This window comes from Strigops habroptila, chromosome 3, assembly GCF_004027225.2.
Source record: "Strigops habroptila isolate Jane chromosome 3, bStrHab1.2.pri, whole genome shotgun sequence".
Classification (NCBI taxonomy): Eukaryota; Metazoa; Chordata; class Aves; order Psittaciformes; family Psittacidae; genus Strigops; species Strigops habroptila.
Window position 1 is genome coordinate 57,647,560 of NC_044279.2, and position 26,585 is coordinate 57,674,144.

The 26,585-nt window shown below is 37.9% G+C and overlaps 1 protein-coding gene across 2 annotated transcripts in view; it reads left to right on the forward strand.

Annotated features, from left to right (window-relative positions):
• SCUBE1 (signal peptide, CUB domain and EGF like domain containing 1) overlaps nt 1–26,585 on the forward strand; it is a 209,196-nt gene that overhangs the window by 78,484 nt on the left and 104,127 nt on the right. For both annotated transcript variants that reach the window (XM_030480118.1, XM_030480117.1), the window contains exon 5: nt 24,232–24,357. In XM_030480118.1, the coding sequence (XP_030335978.1) occupies nt 24,232–24,357 (126 nt within the window). The remainder of the gene's footprint in view (nt 1–24,231; nt 24,358–26,585) is intronic.

The following is a 26,585-nucleotide window of genomic DNA, read 5'->3' on the forward strand; positions in this document are numbered from 1 at the left end:
AGACTGATGCAAATACTGTTTGTCTAATGCAAGCCTTTTGACACAATCTCTTACTGAACAGTTTGGCTAACAGCCTCAAATAAAAAGCAGGATGGGGCTTCAGATTGGAGCCATTTGAATTTCTGTTTTTCAGAAGTGACAGGTGTGCCTGTAAGTCTGGTTGGCTACAGCCTGGCATTAAATGGGCTAATTTTCAGGAGAGTGCTTAGTAATTTCTGAAAATCGTACTTCTTAAGCAGAAACCAAAAGTTAGATCCTGAAATACTGACATAGCCATTTCTGAAAGCTGGCCTAAATAAAAAAGTAGATAAGTCACTCTCTCAGTCAGTGGGAATACTTATGCTTATTACTAATGGATGCTGCATCAGACTCACACCTACAACAAATGAATGCTGACATCAAGAATGCACTTCATTTCATGCAAGGAATAGGGAAAATTTATGTTTAAAAGAACAAGCTATGCAGCTGTATAAAGGTCCAAACTATTTTCTAGTGTTCTCTGACCTTTCCTCCTAATTTTTATTATGCAGTTTTCAAGGCTATTAGGTGTGACTCGGCTTGCTTTCTCTTCCTTTGCAACCACCTTCCAATCACAAAAATAAGCTGAAGTGGATAACAGCTCTGGCCTTTTGCTCCCAGCTCTCTATTCCTGCTACAGTGTGTTGTTTTAATGGAATGACTTAGGTGGTCTCGGTTCACATCCCAGTTGACTGTAGACCATATTATAAAACCACTGTGTACAGATTCAGTGAAATTGGCAGCCTTTGCTTGAAATAAATCCAGCGCCAAACAAGCATAAAGAATGAATTATTTTTTGCTTCTGGAGAGGGTCTCTTTAGGTCAGGGTTGAAAGCATTGGCAGGCCAGTGCAGGGAAGCTTCCACTCCAGCTGCCTGCATTGAAATTAGGCTGTCGATAAATAGAGGACTACAGTTTTCGGGACTGCCAACTCCTTAACCTTCATTAGCACAAATATTTGCTCAGGGTTTTATGAATGTTGCATTTTCAATGTCTACTGCTGTATTTCATTCCTAGAATGATACTCTTCAGCACAAAATATTAGGGAGTTGTCTTTTTCTTTAATGGACATGCAGAAGCATGAGCAAGGTGTACAAGATTCTGCAATTTTCAAAGATAAGTTTCTGTAGATTTCTCAGAGTATTTCCTCTTGTGTATGGGTGTTGGGTTATATGGTAAAGAGGTAGCATGAGTTTTTCCTTTATAAAATAAGCAGGGGCCCCACAGGGACTCATAACCTGACTTCAGAAAACTGCTTTCTTAAGCCACTCCTTATGGTAAACTAGGAATCCCTGGAGACCTGGGTTAGTCTGTGGTCTTGGCAGGGTTTTCTTCTGGCCCACCAGGTCTGGTGCAAGCACAGGTAGTCCTAGGCATAAATAACTCTGATTTTAATGAAAAAGATTTATGTGGTCATAAAGGAAAAGTTTCCCAGTGAGCTAGTTCGGTACATGCCTAAATACCTAGCCACATATGCACAGAGAAATACTGTCTTTTTATACATCCATACATCCATATATATATATATATATATTCTTCCACCCCATAAACAATAGGTGGATAAAGCTCTTACCACAGCATACATTCACTTGGTGGATGTCTTGTCAGATGCACGTAGATTTTACGTAGTGTTTGGAACAGATTAAATAAAAAAATTGAAAGTGAATATCCCACAAATAGATAAAACATAGAAAAGAACCTTATTTTGGTTCAAAGAACAGCATTTCAGTTTTGGATGATAGCTCTTTTTCCTGGCCTTAAATCCAGTATAGCATCAGGGTTAGGGAAGTGTGGGTCTAATACTTAAGTTAGGATGATCAGTTGCAAATATTTGTTCTTTTGCACTAGGAGATCTCTTATAAATCTCATCACCCTACAAGCAGAACTTAACCATAGGCAAGGGGCACTTGAACTCTCCCCTGATGACAGCTGCTTTGGTAGATTTCGAGGTATCTGAGGGCCATGTCCTAGCTTGCAGAAACAGGAGCTGACTTGAGTCAGATGTTGAATCTCTCCATCCTTTCCCTAAGCAAAATATAGGGAGGATTTAAAATAGTGTCAACAGTAAAACTTAGTTGTATTGAAATTTCAACAAATTTTGACATTGTCTTAAAGCTGAGGATTTACTCAAACTACGGAGGACTTAACAGTATGTTGCAGATGTCTTGTTAGAATAGTAAGGCAGTCATAGCTAGGATCATCTCATTGCATAAGGAAGTTAGGGATTGTCAGCAGAGAGAGTATTTTTTCAGACTTACCCTATACACATGGAAGACCTGGCAAGCTTTGAGCATGTAAAATTTTCAGGTGTGGAATAGAAACAGGAATGTTCAAAAGTAAATATGAACCGAATTGTTACATGTTTGACTAGATGCACCAAGGGAAACATTTGCTGTAGTGAGCAGGGGAAGAAAGGGTGGTAAGGTCATTACCTCCAGTGGGAGAAAAGAGGAGAAGGAAGGGGGAGACACACTGGTAATTGTTCTTCAGGTGATACTGTTTAAGTATCTTCTCCATGCAAATAACTTGGTTTATTTTATTTTTATTTTTTAATAAAAGCATATTGCTAAGGTGGCAAAAGTACAAGTGACAAACATCACCAGCATGAACCCAGCAGTAATTGCATAACAAATGGCTGACGATTTTATTATAAAAATCCTCAGAATTCATTTTCAGATGTTTAAAAAAGCCATTTCACTAACCATAACATGGTTCATAGTTGCTGTGCTGAGAAATAGGTACCTTAAACAAAGCAAAATCCTGCAATACAAGACCCAATCTAACTTTGAATATTTGAGCAAATTATCTTTAAAGGCACCCTGCAGCCTAAATTATTCAATAATTTTGTGACAGCAGGGCTTACTGTAATTGGTGTTCTCATGATATGATGATAAGTATGTAGGTAGAGAGGTGGGTAAAATGGTTGGGCTAGAAGAGTGTCCTCTGGATCTCTGTCACAATTGTAATCCTGGGAGTAGCTCAAAATGAATGTATATAACCAAGTCAGAATAATGTGCTGTGCTTTTCTGTCCACATTTGTCACTTTTCAGAGAAGTACTGGGGGAAGAAAAAAGATGACAAAACTTTTTTTAAATTGTTTGGAGGCACCTGTGTAAGTGCTTCTAAAATTGCCCCTGAAGGAATATGGAAAAAAATCATCTCTGGTGTATGACACTGAAACTGTTCCCCAATGGCCTTCAAGCTCAAATCTCTTGCTCAGGAATTAGGGTAAATTTGTTTAAAAACTCTTATGGTAGAATCACCACATATAATGATCAGTTCTTAGTTCAGGAGGGGATATAAGGAGAGAAGGTAAGATTTCTCAGTATGCATTCCCCTTACTTCTTTACATTCCCAGACTAGGGTGCTATGTGCAGTTCTTTTCCACTCCCTTTCAATAATTTTATTTTATTTACAAAACAAATTCTAAAGTAGCATACAAATTATTTTGAAACTCTCCACAAGTGGCTTTTTGTTTTGAAGACTGCACAGCCTATACCTTAGACACTGCATCCCAGAGACCCATTCCTCTCTCCCTTAAATCCAGAGGCAGTGAGTCAGCCATAATCCTTTTCCAGCCCTTGCAGTCTTAGCTGAAAGATTGGAATGTTTCAACCATGTCATACTGTGACAAGGGCTTATTGGAAAAGAAGAAAATACGTTGTGTATTTTTCTCACATAAGAATGCGTAGAAATATATACATAGAGTCAGTATATAGTGCAGCTTTACGTACAGTGGGTTATTTTGTTTGATCAGTATTACATGAAATGTGTTCATTTCAGGTCCTCCTTCAAAAGTCAATTTATTTTACTTTTTTTCCTCTCCAAAGATCTGCAATCAAAACATTTTATTATTTGAATATCTATTTCAGTAGACTTGCACATACATCTCAGTAAAGCATAGCACAAGTTCCATGAGTTCTACATGGCAATTGAATCTCTTAATTTTCACTGAATCACAGAATAGTTGAGATTGGAAGGCAGCTCTGGAGATCATCTAGTCCAACCTCTCTTTGCTTAAAGCAGGATTAGCTAGAGTAGGTTGTTCAGGGCTGTGTCTAGTCAGGTCCTGAGTATCTCCAAGGATGAAGACTCCACATCCTGTCTATGTAACCTGTGCCAGTGTTTGATCATCCCCACAGTAAAAATGGCATTTTGTATGTTTCAGTGGAATTTCCTGTATTTCAGTTTGTGCCTGTTGTCCTGTCACAGGGCACCGCTAAGAGTCTGGCTCTGTCTTCTTTACTTCTCCCTGTCAGGTGTTTGTAAACATTGATAAGATCCCTCTGAGCCTTCTGTTCTGGAGGCTAAATGAACCCAGCTGTCTTAGCTTCTCCTCATATGTGAAATGCTCCAACCCCTTAATCATATTCATAGCTCCTCTCTGGACTCACTCTGCTGTGTCCATGTTGAGCACTAGATGCCCGAACAAAGAATAAGCTGCCTTCAAATGTACAAGATTTTTGCTTCGACGTACTATCTCCAGGCAAAAGAATCACTGCCGTGTCTTGAAAGCAAAGTCACATGGGCTTGGAGGGGATAGCATTTGGAAGGATTTTTCTCACCCCCAGAAATTGTAGATGGATATTTTTGATCATCTTTACTAAACTCATTGGCAAGTGTTCTTTCTCTGATTGTAGATTGTGGGTACTGAAATGAAGTTGATCTTTGTTGGATTCAGTGGCCCAGCTGTAATCCAGTAGTAGTAATGATTACTAGAAGCGCTTTATGGGACCTCAAGTGCTGCAGTAGTGCAAAAGAGGAGGCTTAGTCTCTCCAGTAGTTACAGCTCAGAGCCTTCATTCATAGACTATTAGATTAAAACAGGTTTTTCTGTCCACATGTACGTGCTCCATTAGAATTCCTATCCTCATGATTTATATTATTAGGATGACTAGCAGTAGTGGGTCTGTTCCTGCTACCAACCTGTGTTGCTAGGCCCATTCATTCGGGCAGTGAGCAAGTACAGATCTGAAGCAAAGATCAAAAGATCTAAGTAGGCAGAAGGGACTGAAGAGGGAAACAGAGGTATGGGAGTTTAAGTGAATTTCCTTCAGGCATTACAAGAGATTCCTGAGTAGTGGTCCTGTACTCAGTCCAGTAGAGTAGCCTTTGAAGGCACAACTTCATCTGAATACTACTTCATCTGCAGCATTATTTTGTTGGCAGCTGTTCACAATTTCTTTATATTTGAAATGGATTTCTGATTAAAAGCACATATCATAAAGAAAAAACTTTTCCATGAATGGGCAAATGGATTTCTGAATATCAGAGCTTTGGTGTGAATTCTTACTCACATACGCTCAAAATACTTCTTTCAGTAAGTAATGTGTAATTCCAGCTTAAAATTTGCTGTTTCAGCAAATGCTTTTGCCAGCAAAATTTCACACAAATATTGTGTGAAATTCATTCAAAGCATGCCTAAAAAGACAATGCAGCATTCACGGGCATTTATTTTAAAACTCTAATGTGCACTGGGCATTAAAAAAAAAAGAAAAAAAGAAATATCTATTGCATTCTAACTCAGGTCTCCAATCACACAGAATTTTATTGCTCAGAACCAACATCTGTGTAGACCATACTGGTGATGATTCATGGTAAGTACAGCACCATGTAATAGTAGGATTTAGCCCTGAAAAATACCATGAAATTATATAACTATCTCATCTGCTAAACCACAGACCTGATACATGGTAAATACTTGGAGATCCATTTGAAGGTAATTATCAGGTGAGCTGCAAGGACATGTAATTATTGTGAGGGCCTACCTATGATATTTACTGGTGTAGTTACCATATAAGTCAAATATACTTCAGGACTCTGTACTCATTCTCTCTGTGTAAAGTATTGCCATTACTTTTTGTCATGGTTTTTCTCCTGGAATTCTTCTATTTGTTGAGTTTTTAGCTCATGTTTCCTGTTACGTCCTTATTGCAGCCGCCCAAGGAAGGGCTCAGCGCACTTCTCACACAGGAGAGTCCTGAGGGAAGGGTCAAAAACCTTCCATGCCATCCATCTTCCCTGTCCTCCACTTCCTTCAACATGCAGGTAGTTTTAATCACTTTGTTTTCTCTAGTATCATATGCTTCTGGACTGCAGTCCCTGTGGACAGCAGCCAGTTGAGGCAGCAAACCTAACATCCTCAGTACTACACTTCCAGCTTTCATAAAGTTTGAATGTGGCAGCTCAGAAAGAAAGCCTGCTTGTTGTAATAAAGTGCAGTGGCTAAAGTTGAAGAAAGGTTCTATGTACCTCCAAAAGGAAAGGCAACAGCTTTAAGAAGTGATTGGTACCTATATTTCTATATTGGTACCTATATTGGTACCTATATTACCTTATATTTCAAAAAATATAAGTACCTATATTTCTTGGTACTTGCACAGACTGATGGGAACATGTAAAGCTGAGGCACAGCCATGGTATAAATGGTCATCTGTGATACTGATGGCAGGGAAGGCAGAGAATTATAGGATGAAAGTAAAGTTTGTGAGGAAACGTTGATAGATTCTCTGGAGGTAGTTTTTGCACTTTCTTAGTGAAATAAATATGTCAGCTTTTCTGCTGTGTTTTGTAGTTTGTAAGTCTAGGTGCTAAGTCTTTTGCTAATCAGCTTTTTGTTCCACTGTGCCAGTATATTACACTTAGAAAATTTTCATTAGAAGTAGTCTTGGCATCTTTGTTCCCTTTACTGCATTTCAGATCTTCTCAGAACCAGCAGGTTTCTTCAGTCTTATGCATTGCACAGGACAAGAATATCATAGTTTAACCGAAGCTGAACACAGTAATCTAGAGGCTGGATCTAAGTAGTCTCAAATGTGGGTTTGTTGTTTGTTCATGTAAGATGCAGTTGGTTTAGAGATTTCTGGGAAGCAGTATTTTTGCTGTGAGAAGTAGCATTTAAAATCATTGACTTAACTGGCCTTACCATGAGAACAATGCTATGAGAACAATGCTGTTTAATTTTCTTCAAACTTCTGTATTAACTTTGGAAAGCTTTTGAAGGTGTTGAAAACAGGAATAATTATCAAGAAGCAATCTCAGTAATGCTAGAAAAATTTGTTTCCTATTTTGGATTTTCTCTTTGACGCTGTTCCTATAACACTGATTCTTCATGTCACTGAGTGGCATAGGAATGCACATTAATTTAGGCTTACCCCTAGAAAATGAAGTTTAGCACTTGAGGCCTTTGACCTTGTCTGAGAGGGTGAGAAATTACTTAACTTCTTCAGTTGTAAACTCAGAAAAGTTGTTATAGAACGAAAGAAGTTGTCAATATTAAACTAAATATAATACTGTCTGTTCATAACAGGTCTATCCACAACTTGTTTCTCTTGAAATGGTACCTATGCAGAGGTCATAATTAAAAAACTAGTTTTCACAATTTGTAGTAACTAAGCCATGCCAGGTTATCACAATCGCTGTTGCATAATTTTCAGTAACAGCAACAATGGCAATTTATACAGCATGACAAGAAATTAATCCATTGTATCATTCACATAGCAGCAATGCTGCAGTAATCATTCAGCAAGCAGGTAGCATGTTTAGTTTGCATCATCTTAGAAGAAGGAACCTGTATAATTTTCAATCCAAACAGGCAGTGCCATTCAGAAGTCCTTTCATACAGTTTCCTCAGGGACTTCCAGGATGGCTTCTGAAAAATGACCACAAAACCATTTCCCAAACAGTTTCTTTTTTTTTCCAACGTTAGTGGCTTGGGACCCCTAGAGCAACCAAGTCGATGACATTTTTTTCTGGTCAAATGGAAACCCCTTCCTAGCTATTCCTTTAATAAGGAAATAAGGTGGTGGTTATGTGTTGAGTAAAAAAATTGCCAGTTTTTATTGTGCTGTACTATAGCTTTTGCATCTGAAAGCTCTTGCAACATCAGCAATTCCATGCAAAGAGCAATGACTCTTCTAAATTATCAATCTTAGATTACTCAATGTTTCATAAAAAAAAAAGCAACAATTTTGTAGGACTGTAAGTACAAATGTCATCTTAGAAAAACACATTAGTGCAAAGGCTTTTACAAAAGTACTATTTATTTGTAAGATTATGTAGTTTTACTTAACATTAGTCTGATTCCTTATTATTTCTTAAGCTGTTGACATTAATAAAGCTTGCATGCAAGAGAGAAGACCTGGAAGACGAGAGTCCGGGTCAAAAGTAGCATAGCAACCTTCTCAGTGCTTATGAAATACGGCAATTACCATCATGGAGAAAAAAAATAGAGTGGCTGCCAATAGGGTTTCACAACAGTAGATGGAAGGAAAATCTCTGTCCTTTTGCTTATACCATGAAGTTGAAGTCGGAAACTCAGCAGCATCAGCATGGAGCAGCACCATTATAAATGATGTAAAATGGCTTCCTAGTGCTGGGAAGCTCACTGTTGTTAGACTGGGGTAGTACAAATCCTAGTTAGCAGATATGCCAGACGTATAAATTTGTGTGTCTGAGCAGCGAAGGCAAGGTCATAAAAGCAGCTTCACAGAAGAATTGCAGGCATTAGGGAGAGGAGAAATGCTCCCTGTAGCATCTCTGAGGAGCTTAGCGGGTGCTGTCCCAGTTTGGCTTTCTGGCAGCCAGCATTTGGCCTATCTTCTTCATTCATTTTGGCACAAGAAGTTCTACACAAAAAGGGATGGTAGTGTTTCCAATCCAGTAAACATTCATTGTGTTCTTTTCCTTAGCTGGCCAACTGAGGTAGCTGGAGTTTGTTGTGCATATGTTGGGTTTAATTCAGATTATGGTACTCTGTAATTTTTAAGGATGTGGATTACCATCAGACTAGATTTTTATATTTGAAGTCAGGCCTAAGTGCATGTTCCTTGTCTCCTTTATTGTTTCAATGACTGTAGAAAAAATGCATCAATGATACCCAAAACTAACATGCAACATCTATTAAAATGGAATACAACCCACACCCTGTGGCAACTTTCCAGGTCCACAAATTATTCTAAATGATGGCAATAACACAGCTAATTACAGCTTTTTTTTTTTTTAATAAGAAACATATTATTAAGCACTCAAAGAACTTAACTTCATAAGTACTCAAGAATGCTAAGCTCATTTAGTAGAGCACCTGGAGACTGGAACTCCTGTTTGTATTCCCGATTGTTTGCCCAGTACTTTGCTTCTGAACATACAGAGTTTCCACTGTTACGCTTTGCTGGATATTGATAATGATGGTCCTTATGCCAATGGCAGAGAGGAATGCTCATAATGTTTCTTTGGTCTGATGTCACCCCACAGGCAGCCTGGTTATATAGAGCTGTGGTGAAAAAGACTGTAGTAGAGGAAATCAAGCCTTCCCACAAAACTCTATTAAAGATGCTGAAAAACATACATATCCTCAAGCCAAGAACTTTAGTGGCATGCAAGCAATTGTGATATAATGTCATTGAGGAACATGTAATAAAACTGAGTGGCACACCTTTTACTGGTAAGCCTGAAGGCTGTAGTCATCGATTCCCTCTGTCTGCCATCCTTTCCATTCATTTCTCCATTCATTCCACTTCTTCCGTGTTATTTTTTTCCTGTTATTCTAGGTCCAAGGAATTTAACTTACCAGTCTTTTCAGCATGCTGCCCTCTCTATTGCATATCCACACTAGATCACTTCCAGGACTTCATTGAAACTAGCTTTGCTTTTCTCCCCTTAATGGGACTACCCTTTCCTTCTCCAGTATGGGACTGTGACCGAAGACCTTCTCTCCTGATTGCTTATATTCTGTTTGCCAGCATTATTACTCATGTCCTCTGCAGGCTTCTGTCCAGATCTTCTGACTCAGTGGCAATGACTGACTGACCTTTCATTCCTCTCTAGCCTCCTTCATCTCCTTATTTTGCCTCTTCCACAGGGCCCATCTCTCATTTGCTTTCTCCATCTGAGCAATGCCTACACACTCACAGCTTTCATTTTTCTCTTAGCCAAGGATCTAGCAAGTTTCTTAGCAAAGATGTGTCACAAAAAGTCTACTCTCTTACCTATGTGATAAAAGCACAGCTGTAAGACATACTCGTTAGTTTTTGTTGTGTAGATTGTGGCCAGAAATATGTCACTAATGCTTTTCAGTGCTATCTTTGAGAATATTTTAAAAGAACTCTTGTGATTTAAATGTAAGGGAAATGCACCCATTAAGTAGAAATGGTGGTGATGTAGAGCTGGATGCATTCTTGCAGAGGCCATGAAAACAACTGAAGTTTTAACTGGGATATGGCATGATGCAGTTTGGGTTTTTGTGATAGTTTGCCTTTCGCTACAGTGGAAATTTTATGAATTCTCAATAGGCACAAAGGCACACTTCTGGGTTCACCTTCAGGTTTCCATTCTGCAAGCATCCCTAAAATGGAAAGATTCTCTTTTGAGAAGCACCGTTAGTATTCAGAATGTGTTGGCATAGGGGAGTTTAAATTTTGACATCATTCCTTCTGCATTTCCATAGAAAAATGGTAAAATTTTACATGATTAAGTGGAGGAAATTCCATCTGAGGATTCAGGAGACAGAAAAAGAGAATGATTTAACTGATGCCTCTTAATTGTAAGGAATTTAATTTTTTTTAATTGTTATTACTGATGAAAGAGAATAATACTGTAAGCAGTGGCATATCTTTTTAAAAATGTTTCATCTCAGAAGCCTTTTTCTCTCTTCAGAAAAAAAAAAAAAAAGATGATTTTCTCAAAGATCTGTGCAAGAATGTGTTCACATTGAAGTGACCCTTATGTGTTGCATGCATTCTGAGGTAACCCATAAGCAATTAAAATTACTGAGCATCCTTCCAGTCACAGAGTCCAACAGAGTTAAGAAACTGTTGCTTAACAAAACACATGTACACTTTTAATACTTACTCCATAAATTAAGCATATAAACTTCCAATGGCCTTTAAAATATCTCAGGAGACTCTCACCAGTTCATCAAAACCATTGGTTTGTTTTGTTGACAACCATGCAGAAGTGTTGATCTGAGGGACAGGTAAATGGGGAATTGCCATTCAGCTTTCAGCGTCTTAAGTCCGGCTAAGAAATTACAAAAGTAGACATTTTTTTTCCAAGTCTCAGGCAAACCAGAAGGGAAGAGAATCATAACATTTCCTTCCAAGAATTTGTCTTTTATTCCTTCTTGAGAGAGAAAGGGTAATGTTTGGATACTGAGGAACGGATTTCACTGATTTTTGTTTTGTAGGGAATTTGGTGAATAGTCCCTCAGATAAGCTGAGTTAGCCTATTAGCTGCCCTATTAAAGCCTTTCAACAGAGCTTTCTAAACAATTCCTAAATGTGTTGAAATCTAGACAGAACGTGGAAGCTTTTTTTCCATGAAACAGAACCCAGTCAGTGTTAGCATTTAAACTGAATTGAATAGTGAATACTTTAAAACATTGCAGAGGCTCTGAAACAGAAAGGAAAAGAATTGGTTCCCGCCATCTCCATATGTTGTTCATCTTTACTGGCTCACAATTCCTTTAGGATTTCCCCAGTAACAAGTGGAGAGCTGAAGGAGCTATCCAAAATGAGCAAGCATTATCTCTCACTTTCGAGGTGGAGAGACAGAAGCAGTGAGAAATCAAAGGACAATGCAAGACAATAACGTGTTCAGGAAAAGAATTCAAACATCTTGAATTCCCCTTCCTAACTTAGCTCAAACTTTCCATTGTAAATGCAGCTGTATGGTTAAGTTGTTATCTTTTACTCATAGACCACTCTCAGCTAAAGAGATTGGAATTGCATCATCTTAATAAATTCATTTTACTGCTTTAAACCTGATTAAAGTTTTCTGCTATGTATCTTTGCTGTCATTAACCCTAACAGCCCTTTGGTCTCACTGTAGGACATATGTGTCTGAGATTACCAACTCCTAGACTCATCTCCAACTCACATGCTCCAACTACCTTTAAAATTTGTCACTCCTTTCTTCCTTCCCTCTGCACTTTTCTCTTACTTATGTTCCTTTAACTGCCGAGAGGCAAGGAGGAGGAAGCAGTTTTTCCCATCATCATCCTCAGCCTCTGACTATAGGTATGTAGGGAAAGGCCCAAAAGATGTAAACAAACCGTTACACAACACATTGACCTTCACTTTGTGTAGAAAATGCCAAACAGTATATTCAGAGCTCCCATTTGCACATCACCCATCAGAGTCAAGACAAAAGCATAATGTTTCAGGAGGGCTCCCTAATTGCATGTTACATGACTCTTGAAAGTCCTTGCAGTCAAATCTTGCTTTCGTAAAGGTTCCATTATTTATGAACTGACTTTGTGTAGTAAGTGTATCTACCACTTTGCCTTGGCCTTTTGAGATTTTAAACTTAACATTGTTTTACAACTCTTTGGTAACACATCTAGTATTGAAATCCTGTTTCCCCTGTTCATACAGAATCAGAATAGCTTCCTGTTATTATACTACTTTAAAAGCCAGACTTTCCCACCACAGACAACTTTAACCTGCTGGCTTGAAATTTATATTGATTCTGTCACTAATCTAGTTGCTTTTGATATGAGTCTTTTAGGTGAATGTGTAGGGTTCTTTAATTGCAGCAGATGTTTCTCTGGGTTTTCTCTCTCCTATTTCACTCTGGATTTCAGTTGTTTTTCCTTGGAAAGGTACATGAAAGGGAAATCCTTGTATAGTCAAATGTTTGTTTTACCATCTAAAGCTTGCAAAGGGTCCTTAGCCTGGGCTGATTTCTTCTTGAAGAGCTGTAATTATTCATGGAAAGAAAAAAAAAAAAAAGCCTTTGTCACTAATAGGCTTCTTGGTGCTTCTTGTAACAGTCTTTATTATTCCTTTCTACATAATTTTCTATTGATGAGGTGAAAAAAAGGCTTCCTCTGCTTTTGAGAGAGAAAAGGTAATTGTTCTTTTTTCACATTTACCAATGCTTGTTGCGTTCCTTATGTGTTTAAAGGACAAGGATGCAGAAAATGATGTTATTGATGGCATCACCATGGCAACAGTTCTTTGGAATAACGCATTCTGGCATTGTTATTCTGCACACACAAAAAAGGGGGACTTTCTTTTAAGCACAAACAGATTGTGCCCCTTTTAAATGCACCCATGAACTTTGCTTTTCTGAAGATTTACAGACTGGTTTGGGGCAGAAAGGATTCTGACATCATTTACCTCTCTGTGTACATCACATTATGGTGTTAAAAAAAAAAAAAAAAAGGGCACTTTGAAAAAGCCAGTGATTTAAAGAGGCACAGTATGGGAAGGATACAGAAACATTTCTTTGATCAGAAAGAAAAAAAAAAACTTGAAAGAATTTTGAAATTTATGCACTCTAGCACCGGACCCACTAAATAATCAAGCAGGAGACAGAAGAGAATGGAGGAGCCAAACACTCAGAGCTTATTAAAGTAGTTATTTAGTTATGACAATACTCCAGATGACATATCTTTTACCCCATCCACTGCACACGCCGTAAAACGTTTTGATAGGAAATGGAATTGCCCATTCACAAGGCGGTTCGCAAAGGTATATTTTGTCTTTCACATTCAGTTTTCCATTGTCCTCAGGTGGTGACAGTCTTCCTAAAGTAACATTTTAGAAGCTATAGCATTTTCGAAGTCATAGTATCATTTTATTCTTTTTTGACTCCACTGCAGTTCTGAGTTGGATTACTCTATTTCTCTGATACTCATCAGTGAAATATATATGTTTTTCTTAAAAAAAAAAAAAAAAAAGGTGAGTATCTATTGAAATTGGGAAGAGTTTGAAATCCATTCTGCACTCTACACTCTGTCATGCTGTTTCTGGCATGGAAGTTTACACCTCCCAGCTTGACTTCCCCAAGGGACAAAGTATTTCCTGCACACCAATGGTGCATGAAAGTACAAACCTTGAGGTTTGAACACAAGAAAGCTTTGCACCTTAAAAGAATTTGTGTTGTGTGCAAACATACTACTTAAGTATACCCACAGTCTTATTTTTTGAGAGAAACTGTAGTTGACTCAATGGCTCCAAATACACTGAGAGATTTTGGTTCCAGGTTGTATATGATTTTTCTGAAAGTCACCACAGCTGTTTAGTTGGTGGATGATAACTTAGAGCATTGGACTTTTCTACTCTCAAAATGTTGATGGAAATGTAAAGCTCTGGGGCCTGTAGCACAGCTACATATGAATGTTGCTTCACATTTAGCTTTCTAGAGCTGAAACGACCACAAAAAAAAAAAACAGAGCAGGAGGCTAAAATCTCTACTGCTTTATCCCATATCCCTAAGGAGCATCACCACCTTTGTGCTACATGGTCCTTTCTGCGCAGGGGCAAGTCTATGAATTCCTTAGCATCATGGTCAGTGTTTTATTCTGTAAGGAACAAAATAAGTAACTGAGCTTTGAATTTTGGTCATGTTTAGCCTTATAAAAATGATAAGCTTGATGTAAAGTAATAATTTGATCCGTGCTTATTTACCTGTAGAAGAGCAGACAGCCTTCATTTCTCACAAAATGTATTTTTGGGCTTAAATAGGTTATATATGCATCAGTATATATAGCATTGTATATAATTGTAAATATTCATTATATCTAAAAATTAGTACATATATAATGATACAAATATCTATAACAGTATAAAATACATACATTTATATATATCATGTATCATTTTGCTAATTAGTCCTACAGGTTATTTTCTGTTTATGTAAAAAAGAAAATAAGAAAAAGTCTGTTGCATGTATGAAACTTTTTCCAGACTTAAACACTTAGAAATGTCTTTACATGTTGTGTTCATGGTAATAAAATAATCCTACTAGAATAGCAAAATTGGTTTCAGATTTCTTCAGACAACTGAATTGGGCTGTGTTATGCCTTAGAAAGGTAGTGCCATAACTCAAGGCCACAGGAGACTGTTACTTCCCTGGAAAAGAATTTGAGAGTTGCGAGAATATTCCCAATGCAGAATAGGCATTGATGAGGTCATTCTTCCACTTGGAGCTTGACAGTAAACCCTTGCACACATCCAGGGCCCTTCATCCTCAGTTCGTTCCATGAGGAACGAAGCGTCTCAGTTAAAGCTTAATAGGAATGCAAAAGAAGAATCTGTTTCATCCTGCTGCTTTGCAAAGTTTACTTACTACGCAGCTCTCTTAAATAACAAGTCAGAAAGTAAACCTAAATATTGCTTTGTGCTTCCAAAGGTGCTGATCAAGCACGTATTCATTTTATATTTAATTACATGATGTTGCAAGAAGTTACAAAATTTTCCTGGGAAGAGTTTGGGATGTGAAGGAGTTCCTGCAAAGCAAAGTGTTGTTGAAATATTTACTGTTACTCTGTCTGTTTGAATATACTCTATGTGTTTGAAAAAGTGCCCTAGAAATATTTCTTTTTAAAATCTTTATTAGAAATATTTCTTTCTAGAAACCAAGGCTGTCTCATGTCAGCTGTGCATATTACAGAAGAAGGAAAAAAAGACAAGATTTTAGTATTCTTTTTTTTAATCCCATCATGCCATCCTCTGCCTTATCTTTACACAAATGATTTAAATTCTGGTTAGACTCTGTTCAAAACCTTCTCATGAAACACTAATGAAAAGCCACTGTATGTTCAATTAAATAATTTATTTATATTTGTGGAAAGTGTCTGCCTTCTAAGATTATTTTAAGTCTTTTTGTTGTTGGACTAAAAACTTTTCAACATCTTTATGAGAAGTTTCACTTGGTAGAGGTGAAGAATGTTTAAATACTGAGTTTTCCTCTGATCAGGGAGGGAAAACAGCATTTTCTTGCAATTGTCTGGTCTAATGCTTTACCATTTTCCCATGTTATAAATAGGTATTTTTTATCCCTAGAGAGAACCTTTCAGAAAAGAGCGAGTCAGGTTTTCATATCTCTAAGTATGCTATGAGGCCCAGAGGCCTAGTGTTTTCAAAAATAACCTGGGAGTTTCTCATTTTTGTGAGAACTTGGGACTCCTTTGTAGTTACTGAACTCCTGCCCACCTGAGGGTATTTGAGCATGCCTTGATGATGCTGTCATTTGCTAGGTCTGCTGTAGCACCACATCTCTAGGGGCCGGAATATCAGTACTCAAGATTTGTTAGCTCCTAGCAAGCCACCAAGAAATACAACAGCAGTGGTGAAGACTCAAATGGAGAAAGCTCATCACACAGCTATGCCTCATGCATGCCCTTGTCTGCCCTCAGGGTCACCTCCATCTCTCAGGGTACTTTGTGTGACAGTGACTCCTCAAAACCCAGCCTTTTCTTTTGCTTTGCTTTACTGTTTGAGGAATTGCAATTTAAAGATGAAGCAAAATTAAAAGCGGATTGTAGTAGAGTTGAGTATGTTTTGGTTTGCTTTCCTTTCTTGTCCTTATTTTTCTCTTCCCCTGCCATTTATTTCCTTCTGTGTGAAATCAGTGGTAATGTCAGGTGCTAAGTAGATACTGGCAGAGACTGACAGCCTTAATTTTTGCAAGAGTAGCAGCAGCACAGGTTCTCTGGGCTATCTTGTTGAATTTTGTTTGAGGTAAATCATATCTGTTTGTGAGAAGGTAATACAGACTATTGGAAGGGATTTCAGTGAGCACCAGCTTCTATTGCTATCTCTGCAACGTAGGAAACAGACTGAGATTGCCAAACTTCTTTCATGTGGTCCACCAAAAAGCCATCACACAATCACAAGTCGGTCACAACCAACCTGGGCTGGATTGCAGCCAGTCTGTCTTATTCGCTATTCTTGGTCTCCCAGGAGTTGCTGACATTTTCTGGAAATTTCTGAATCTATTTCCTTTCCCTACCTGCATGGTTTTTCTGCTGAATTAAACTCAATCCATTCACTCCTGTCATTCACTTTATCTTTCTATCCTCTTTTCTGAAATTGCAGTACCTTTGCAGAATTGGAAATCTTTGCTTTTACTGCTGACAGAAGGAAGTTATATTTCTGACACATGCCTATTTCTAAATCTTAAAGACAAAACTCCTCTCCAGGGCTGGATGACACGTGGTTTTCTGGCTGCCACTCAGAGGAGAAACATCTTGTCAGAGATCAGGCTGCAAGCCTGTCTGCTGAAGATGCTGTCCCTAAGCGCGTTTTATATCCAAACTGAAAACACATGTAATTGCTAAACAAACTTGAATTTGTTTATTTTGTAATATACCAGCAGCTGTTTTCTTGTATGATGTCCATGATTTCTCCATCCAACCCTACTAATAGTGTAGAATTCTGTTTCCTTGGGTCAGTTTTCCTGCTTTGTTTTCTTTTCTTGTCAGTCTCTGTTGGGGTGAGTTGTAGTCACTGAAAAAAATGCATTTTCCTAAAGCTTTAGGCAGAACCAAGCAACTTATTTCAGGAATTAGGATGGAGAGAAAACCTTGTGTTCATTCAGTTAACAATACCAAAAACATTAAGCCATGACATAGATTATTACATTTCCAGCATACCCAATGTGTTATGCTGGAAATACAGACTAGTGGTCTCTTCCTGTGTGGATGCTTTGTACCCATGACATTGTGATCACCTGAGGAAGGACAGCTGCCTCAATCAGTTAGTTTCATCCTCTGTTTTCTTACTGAAGAGAGCACATCTTGCTGGGGATTTTTTTATCCTCATATAAGGACATACTCAGTTTTGAGATGAGAGCTTCTTAGGCTCTCACTGCGGAACAGAGCTCACCCAGCCATTCTTCATGTCCCAGAATCAGGCCCTTACTAGTAAGCCAGAAACGTCCAGAAGATCTGATGCAACTGTGCAGCATAAAGATCCAGGATGCTGGAAAACAATCCTTTGGCTTCAGTGGAGCTACGATCTGTCCATATGTATTTGTTGACTATAATTGGGTTCTTTAGCCAAGTGTTGAATTTTATTGCTCTTGTGAAGCACACAAGATGCTAGAATTAGAAGGCTAAATTAGGGACACTCACAGGTATAGATGGGGAGCTGCTTTTCAGAAGCCAGACAAAACATTAATTAGTATGGGGTTTTTTTGATAGTCCACTATCTAACTGCATTTATACGACCAAAATTTACATGCAGAATGTAACATTTGGCTTGAAACAGCCATTGTGTACTTTCACTGACATCATGTTTCTGTCTCCCTCAGAAACTTAGTATGTTTTGTTTGGCTTCCATTCCTAACAGAGTAAAACAAAAACTCTGGGAGAGGAGTTGTCTCTGTCAGTCTTCTAAATTGCTTGGTCATTGACCAGTGTGTTTTATTGTAGCACTGTAGTTTCTCACATGAAAAAGAAAAACTGAAAAAAAATCCCACTGTGTTAATAGTTTAATAAACAACTAAAATGAGAAAGCTTGTTTCCTCTGGTATTCTTTCCTCTCTCTGCTGCTGAAGATACATTCCCCTCTTTCTAGCACTGGGCATTGAGAGAATGACCATAAGTTACAAGGTGATCTAAAGACATGCTACATTCTCTTTCTTACTTTATAGCTATTATAATTAAAATATATTTGGTATGATTGTATTTTGCTATGGTATATAATACATATTGACACAGTTCAGCTGTATCAATTGATCCTGATTGTCGTGGTTTAAGCCCAGCCAGTAACTCAGAACCACGCAGCTGCTCGCTCACTCCTCTCCTTCTTCCCTCTCCCCACTCCTGGAGGGATGGGGAGGAGAATTGAAAGAATGTAACTCCCACAGGTTGAGATAAGAGCAGTCCCGTAACTAAGGTGTAATACAAAACCACTACTACTACCACCAGTAATGATAATGATAAGGGAAAAAATAAGGAGAGAGAATATAAAACTAAAAGGAGAAAAGGAAAAGAAAACAATAAACACAAGTGATGCACAATACAGTTGCTCACCACCTGCTGGCCGATACCCAGCCCGACCCGAGCAGCAATCTGGGCCTTCTGGGTAACTCCCCCAGTTTATATACTGGGCATGACGTGCTGTGGTATGGAATACCCCTTTGGCTAGTTTGGGTCAGGTGTCCTGTCTCTGCTTCCTCCCGGCTTCCCATGCCCCTCCTCACTGTCAGAGCATGAGAGACTGAAAAGTCCTTGATCGGAGTAAGCATTACTTAGCAACAACTAAAAACATGAGTGTGCTATCAGCGTTGTTCTCAGGCTGAAGTTGAAAACACAGCACTGCACCAGCTACTGAGTAGGAGAAAAATGACTGCTGAACCCAGAGCTGAACCCAGGACACTGATACAGTTGAACTCTACCATTTCTTAAATTAGCAGTTGTCTAAAAGAGAAAAGTCCTGAAATTCCTGAATATCACCAGTAGCAGTCTCATAGCACCACATGGATCCCCTACCCATGCAGAAGTAATTATCTCCTATAACTAAGATTGATGGAAACTAACCACAACAATTGCTTGTTGTTTGTGTTATAAAGATTTATATTTTACTTTACATACAAGGTATGTTCATAAAAAGTGTGTGAAACAGTTCATAAATAGTTAAACACAGTGGCTTATCGAAGTCCCGCAATTCAATGACATGCATATAACTTATATTTAATGTCTTTTAACTCTTCTGGATGTTTCTCGAACAGAATCATGCAAATTATGTGTAATGTATGAATTTCATGAATCACATTTACAACTTTTTAAATTATTTTTTTAATAAGACTCGCTTTTTTGTTAAAAAGAATGCAATTGTAATAAGAGATTTCACTGTGTACCTGGTGCTAAAATTAACATCAGCAAAAAAGAGAATCCAATTATGTAGTTTTGAGGATTGAGTATAAGTGTATATATATGTGTCAAGTTCAAAAATTCTTGTATTTTCTTACCACATTCATATATGTCAGACACATGTCAGACACGTGTCAGACACATATATGTGTCTGACAATATTCTAAAAGTTATTACTGTATTGTATCTTTAGTGTGTTGTAAAGAGTCTTTTTCAGATAGTGTTTGGAATCATCATCTTTATTTGGAAGTTATAAAAAATAGCAATATAAATACAGACTGAGTGAAATTATGACAACATAGAGGATAGTGTAAGCATAAATGAAGAAACACAGAGTAAAATAATTGCTAGAAGTCTTAATTAAGATGAGAACAGGCAGTCTTAATGAAAAATAAAGGCTCATCAGTACATTAGTTGTCACAGTCAGCCTGATTTGAGCACTTTCAGAGCCACTGAGCTGAAAACATTTTTAGACCATGATACAAAGGAGAGGTCATTGTATCGGGCTGAACATTTTGCAGAACAGCACTATTAAGAGATTTGTGATAACTAGATGGCAGACTGGGTTAATGTAGTAGACTTACACCCAAATCTCTCCTGGCCCAGGAACAAAAATGAGTGTCTATTGTGGGTCATATAACAATGTCTGCCATTCTCCCATGAACAATCTTTTGTAAGTGAAAGTGAGAGAAAATCCAGGAATGGAATGGGAGAGAATTTCTCAAGTCATATCTAAAACGCTGAGAGAGGATTTAGTTTAATTAGATTAGTGTTTTCCTTTATTAAGTGGCATTTCTATTTCTGTTTATATTTTCCACTGGATTCTGGTTTGCTCTCTTTTTATAAGGTGAATTTGCTGAGAATGTGTCTGTGTTTGAAAAGTTTCTTTTGCTGCCTTCCAGCACTGCCAAAGAGAATATGCACCCATTTTTGTGCTGGCCTTAGAGATTACCTTGAGTAGCAGCATATGGAATGAAGATTCTGCTTTTCTTAACAGCTAACATAAAAAACCTAGAACCTTTCAACACGGGACATTTTAGTGTCATGACAATAAAGTAAGGATTTTTTGGTGCACAGACTTCACTTTTATCAACATTTAGTCTTTCCCTTGATTTAGGAACTGTGGTTTTCATTTGACCCATAGTCACATCAGTTCTAAAAGCTGGAACACACATATCACTGCAAAAATCAAGAGAAGCAGCTAGAGACAAGTTGTTTCCAAAACCAGAGCGATGTCATTGCGCTCATGATGGGAAAGAGAGGGGGGCCACAAGTCTGTGTAGTAAAATATGTAGTTCTGCAAATACTTCCTGGTTAAGGCTCAGGTGGGAGATCCATTGCCTGATATTTTGCCCAGGCTGTGCTTCCTCTCTCTTCCCTAATTCTGCATTACATTGGTCAGCTCTAGGAAGGAGCAACACGTGAAGCAAAGGGCACTCCTCTTGGTGCTGGGGCCCCTCTGCTGAATTGGGGCTTACGGTGATTAAGAGAAAAACTTCAAACATATTTAAATGAGCGGGAGAATCCCAAGCGATTTTTCCATGATTGTGTTTTTCACTTGAATTACCAGTTTTTCAGCCATTTCTACAAATCAATCTGTTTGGCCTTGATTGTGCCATTTTGGACCATATCCTAGTAAAGAGAATACTGAACAAATTAATTTTAGGGCTGTTTGTCTCTCCTATTTATATGCATTTGTATAGCTATTAGTATTAGGAAGGTATTTAGCATATTTCTCTATTTTTGTGTGATTTATATGCTATATCATAAAAGGTTCAGTATTATCTGAAGAGACAGCTTGCAAAAAAAGTATATGATTCATAAATCATTTATGTATGTAGATTGATACAGGGATGTCTGGCCAACTACTGTATTTGCTGAAAAATTAAAATTTCGAATTATTAAAACTATTTGAAAATTAACAGAAATTTGTTTTTAAAGATTTTAAAGCAAGCCAGAATATTTATTTGCTGCATTTTAATCTAAATATTTTTTCAGGCTTAAACAAAATTTTGTTTAGGAATTTTTTTGTTATTTTTAGGCATTTGGAAAAATACTAAAATGTAAATGAGAAGTTTTGTTGTGGATGAGCTCCTGCTCTTGACTGAAAAATAATGGTCTTTAATTTCACCAGAAAACTTACATTTACTGAAATAATGGTTTTCAAGCTTAGGAGGTTTCTATGGTGTTCTTCTCCAGCTAAACATGGAACTGAAATAATTTTTCTACAGCTCCAACTGCTTGATAAATACAATAACTGAAATACTGTGCTCTTACACACAAATACCAGCATAATACTCTGCTTTATCTTCCACTTTTGTTTCAAAATGCAGTAATGCTGATCTTTGATTTCCCCTGATATTTTTAGCAGTGCACAGTTTCTGTCTTCCAAGTGATTTTAACAATGGCAGATATTCAGTATCTGTAAGTAAACACTGAAAATCACTTGCTTCATTACACTTCTGGGCCATTAAATATCTTCTTTCATCTATCTAATTCTTCTCTTCTCATTGCCTCAGCAGTGTGACTCAATCAGCCATGTGTTATCTTTCCCAGATCCTTTTCTGAACATAGTGTAGTGTGCAGGAATGCAGTTTGTCAAACACATTGTGTCTGAAATCCTTTGTTGGGAGAAGTGGAGAGAAAGAGATTATAAAACGCTTCAAAACCTTCAATAAGCCTGTTCCCAGGTTTCTTATATCTGTTCAGCCAAACAAAACATTCATACCTCACTTCAGTGTATAGTATAGTGTATAGTGTATGGTTTCTAGTGTATAGTATGTATTATATCTTCCAATAGCATTTGTTGTCCAGGCTGCAGTTTACAGAGAATAACTTATTTTGTGCTTTGGCAATTTTTTAAACTCATCAAGGCCAATACAGAGAGGAATTTAGAAGAGAGAAATGTATGTGTTGTCTATAATGCTGGTTTTCATAGGCAGTGAGATTTGAGATCCTGATTATTTTTGGTAGGAGAAATGAACAAAAATACCTTGGTGCTCTGCTATTATAAATCTTACTGAGGTAAGTCGAGCAGTGCAAATAGCTCCTGAAGCTGTTAGCTTCTGTCAACCTGAGGGAATCTCTGGCTGACTTTCTGTAGCGTTTCCTCCTCAGAAGTTTGTACACAAAGTTTCGTAGTAGCTGTCTTATACACTAACTTGTGTTCAATTAAAAACGATTTTGTATCCAGAGAAACTCTTGTTCAAATTCCTCATAGAGCCTTGACACTTGGTTTCAAGTATTTGATAGCGTGAGACCAGCCTCAGCCTAAAGGCAGTTTGTGTAGGTGCCAGGGTGGCAGGTATGTTCGTGTTTCTGTAAGAATAAAAGGGGATGGCAGTGACTGTTTTCACCTTTGGAAGCGAAATCTTTGCAACAGCCCTGAAGAAAACGTTTCTTTACAGTTCATTGTCACTGTAGGTTTAAGTTGAGCATTCTACACTGGAGCTGTTTTGAGAAATTAGCCAGGAATAGGTAGGTGTAGCCATGTTCCAAAGTGACAAATGAGTTGCTGAGTCCATACTGATGTTGCATGCACCAGTGTTTTGGAGAATACACGCTGTTTTCACAGTGGTAAGCCGAGTTACACTGTGAATTCTCTGTCAGTGTACTCTCAGAAAATTTGTCTCTCCTTTCCAGGTCAGATATCCAAGGGGAAGTCTGAGAAGGCTTTGTAATGCAAATCTAGCTTGCCTTCGTTCACACAAGGAATGCTAGATGCTGACCCATAAGGACTGAGTTCAAGATTTCTGTGAATATGTGGGATTTGAATTAACTCAGTAATGAAAGCCTCTAAGAGCATAAGGCGCATTCAGTATCTAAATCACTTACATGGTTTGGAAAGCTAAAATTGGCCCCATGATGATTAAGAGAAATCTGGTTGATACTATGCCTTGGCATAAACAGTAACAGGAATCCACCTATGGCACTTGGACGTTTGTTGAACAGCTCTTAGGCTTTGTTTAATATACTCTAACAGAAAAGTGGTAGTAGGTTTTTTGGAGGTGGGCTGCACATACAGTGGATGACACAGATAATTGAGATGTATAACAAATAGCAAAGAAACAGATCCAAGCAAAAATGCTCAGATATGATCTTTGGTGGATTCTGTGTGTTAGAAAATATAAAGCACATTAACAGGCAGATGAAAATGCACCAGATGGTAACAACCATTAAATTTATACAAGGAAAAAATAACAGTCAGCTCAGTTATTCAACCCTGGTAATTGCCTGTGGGACAGATAACTTCCTGGAGTATCCTTTAAATCCACGATGTTTTCATGAAAGATTAGAATATGGATATGGGATAGGAAAATCACAAGTCCTGGGTTTCTACAAGCAGCAGAGCCACTCTATATTCCACAGTAGTTCTCATTGTACTCGCCTCAGAGGAGGTTTGTCGATTGTATACCTCTTTTTGTTGATTATATATCTCTTTTGTTGATTGTATACCTCTTTTCAGCTGCATTATTTTGGTTTGTGGGGGACAGTCCAGAGGCAAAATAAAAACTACAATTAAAATTACTGGAGAACTGGATGTGTATAATTATTTTATAATTTTATTTCAGTACTAATGTTTTCCATTTCTCTTTCTTTTTTTCTTACAGAGGGTATGAACTGTATGAACAAAGATCATGGGTGTGCACACATCTGCCGGGAGACACCCAAAGGTGGGGTTGCCTGTGAATGTAGGCCTGGCTTTGAACTTGCCAAAAACCAGAAGGACTGCAAATGTAGGTAGATGAAGATTAAATTTCAAATGCCCCAAAATGTCTATTCTTCATTGTTGTTATTTTCCAGAAACAAGAAATCAACTTTGTTTTGGCCGAAGGTGACTTGTAATTTTAGTAGTGTGAGTTTGCTGTAGAAAGTGCACTTGGGATGGATAAGAGGGACTGAATAATAGAATGTTGACTGTGACTCTGTTGGCAAACTGGTAACAACTTTTCTACCTTCCTATGAATGCAGAAAAGTGAGGGGAGCCAGGCTTTCCTCGTAAAGCAAAACAAATAAAGCATAGAGGATTCTGGCTTGCAGTATTTTGAGAGATCCATTGATAAATCTAGTAATGGATCTAATGATAAACCCACTAAAGCTATCAATTTAAGAATGTGAATTCCTCTTTTTTAAAGAATAGAAATGTTTGCTCGAGTCCTGATTCCACTGCTCACAGACTACTTTTCTTTTTCTTACTTGGAAAACAGGAAGCTGTATCTTCAAAGAAAAACCCTGAGCAATGTATACTCAAAGTTGGGATGATGAAGTTATAGGTACTCATTAGCCCACAAAATTGGAAATTGTTCTATACAGGTTAAAATAATTGACCCTCTGTAACTTAGCACTGATTACAAAGGAAGAAGCATGTCTTTATCACGGCTTCAGTGAATGTTAGCTCTGACTCCCAGTATCTCGCTTTCCTGCTTGGTAGCTTTATGAGAGACAGAAAAAAAAACAAGGAAGTGCATTAAATGACATGAATCGTGTTTTGCGCTTTGCGTAGGGCCAGTATTTTTGTGATAGTTTTTCTTCCACTTCAGTTTTTTAATTCCTGAGATCTGTGTAAACATGCTTAGGTGATATTCATTCCCAAGTACAAGGTCAAAAGAATTATCTCTGAATATCATCAAGAAATGCCACAGGATATTGTACAGCCTGATTGCTCCTCAGCTTTAAGAGGCTACACAAGGCCAAAGGCAAAGGCACAGAGAAAAATTGCCTTTATGGTAATTTTCATTCTCAATGTTTATTAGAAGCGAACATTGCGTGCTGTTAATTGCACTGCAACGTCAGCTGCATTGGTAAAGTGGGAGAGGATGTTTATTTATGTTGTTTATTATTTGTTTCCACAAATTTGTACGCTCCTTAGGAATTATATTACCCTTTTTCATAATGAGATGGTGACAGGAGGATTAGAGCTTTTTCTAGAACAATGTTTCTAAATGCCTCAGGGTTTAATAGAATGAAAAACTTGAATTTATCCTGTGCCCTGTGGTGTTTAAATTATAGTGGAAGTATAACGAACTTTTGCTGACAGACCTCTAAGTAGGGATGGTGAGTTTTTCAAGGCTGCAGAGCTTGATGCAGAGTACACCTAAACCCACAGCACATTCTGCAAATGTTCCATAGTCTTAGTTAAAATAACTGTGCTTCTAGACCTTCCAAATGCAAAGAAGTGTAACACTGTAGCCAGATAGCCTGGGACAATAATTGTGAGGTTACAGCAGGCTATTTAGAAAGGTCTAGTTCTGAAATCAAATCTTGTCTTTTAAAAAAAAGCTTTTTCACAGCTAACCATTTCAGTGGAATTGGCTTAAATCTGGAACTGCAGCTCTGCAAGGACTGAGTGCAACTATGCTGGAGAGCTGAAGAGTCGTCACTTGCCCTTTGTCAGCCTGGACTAGGTCTGGAGCCTTGTATAGCAGGGACTGGTAGGGTCTGATACAGCAGTAGTATGTCCCTGTATCCCTCTCATTTTTTCTGGTTTATCCTGGTCCCTCCAGGAGACTGTGCCTTTCAGGGTTTGTCAGAGAATGCTTCTCTGTTTTCTCATGTAAACAAGTGACAGAAAACCAATACCTCACTGGTGAATTTTTATCAGCCAGTTTGAAACTGAATCAGAATACTGGGTGAGGTTTTCAGATCTATTGGCCCAAGTCCACTAGAAGCAAGACATTGTGTTCCTCAAAGGAAAAAAATATGTTAAAGTAAGTTAGAAGGCATAAAAAATTGGAGAGAGACTCCCTACTTTTTACACATGCATTACAAGATTGTCATTACATCGTAATTACATGATCACTCATCACCCGATCGTATCATCGCATGCTAATAAGGCAGTCACTATTGCTGTCTTGCTTCCTTCACTATACACAATGGTCAGTGCTCATTAAACAGGCTTTTGTTCATTCGCTTCCTCTCCATAATTCAGTGTCATGCCTTTCCTGCTGCACAGTATTTAAACCCT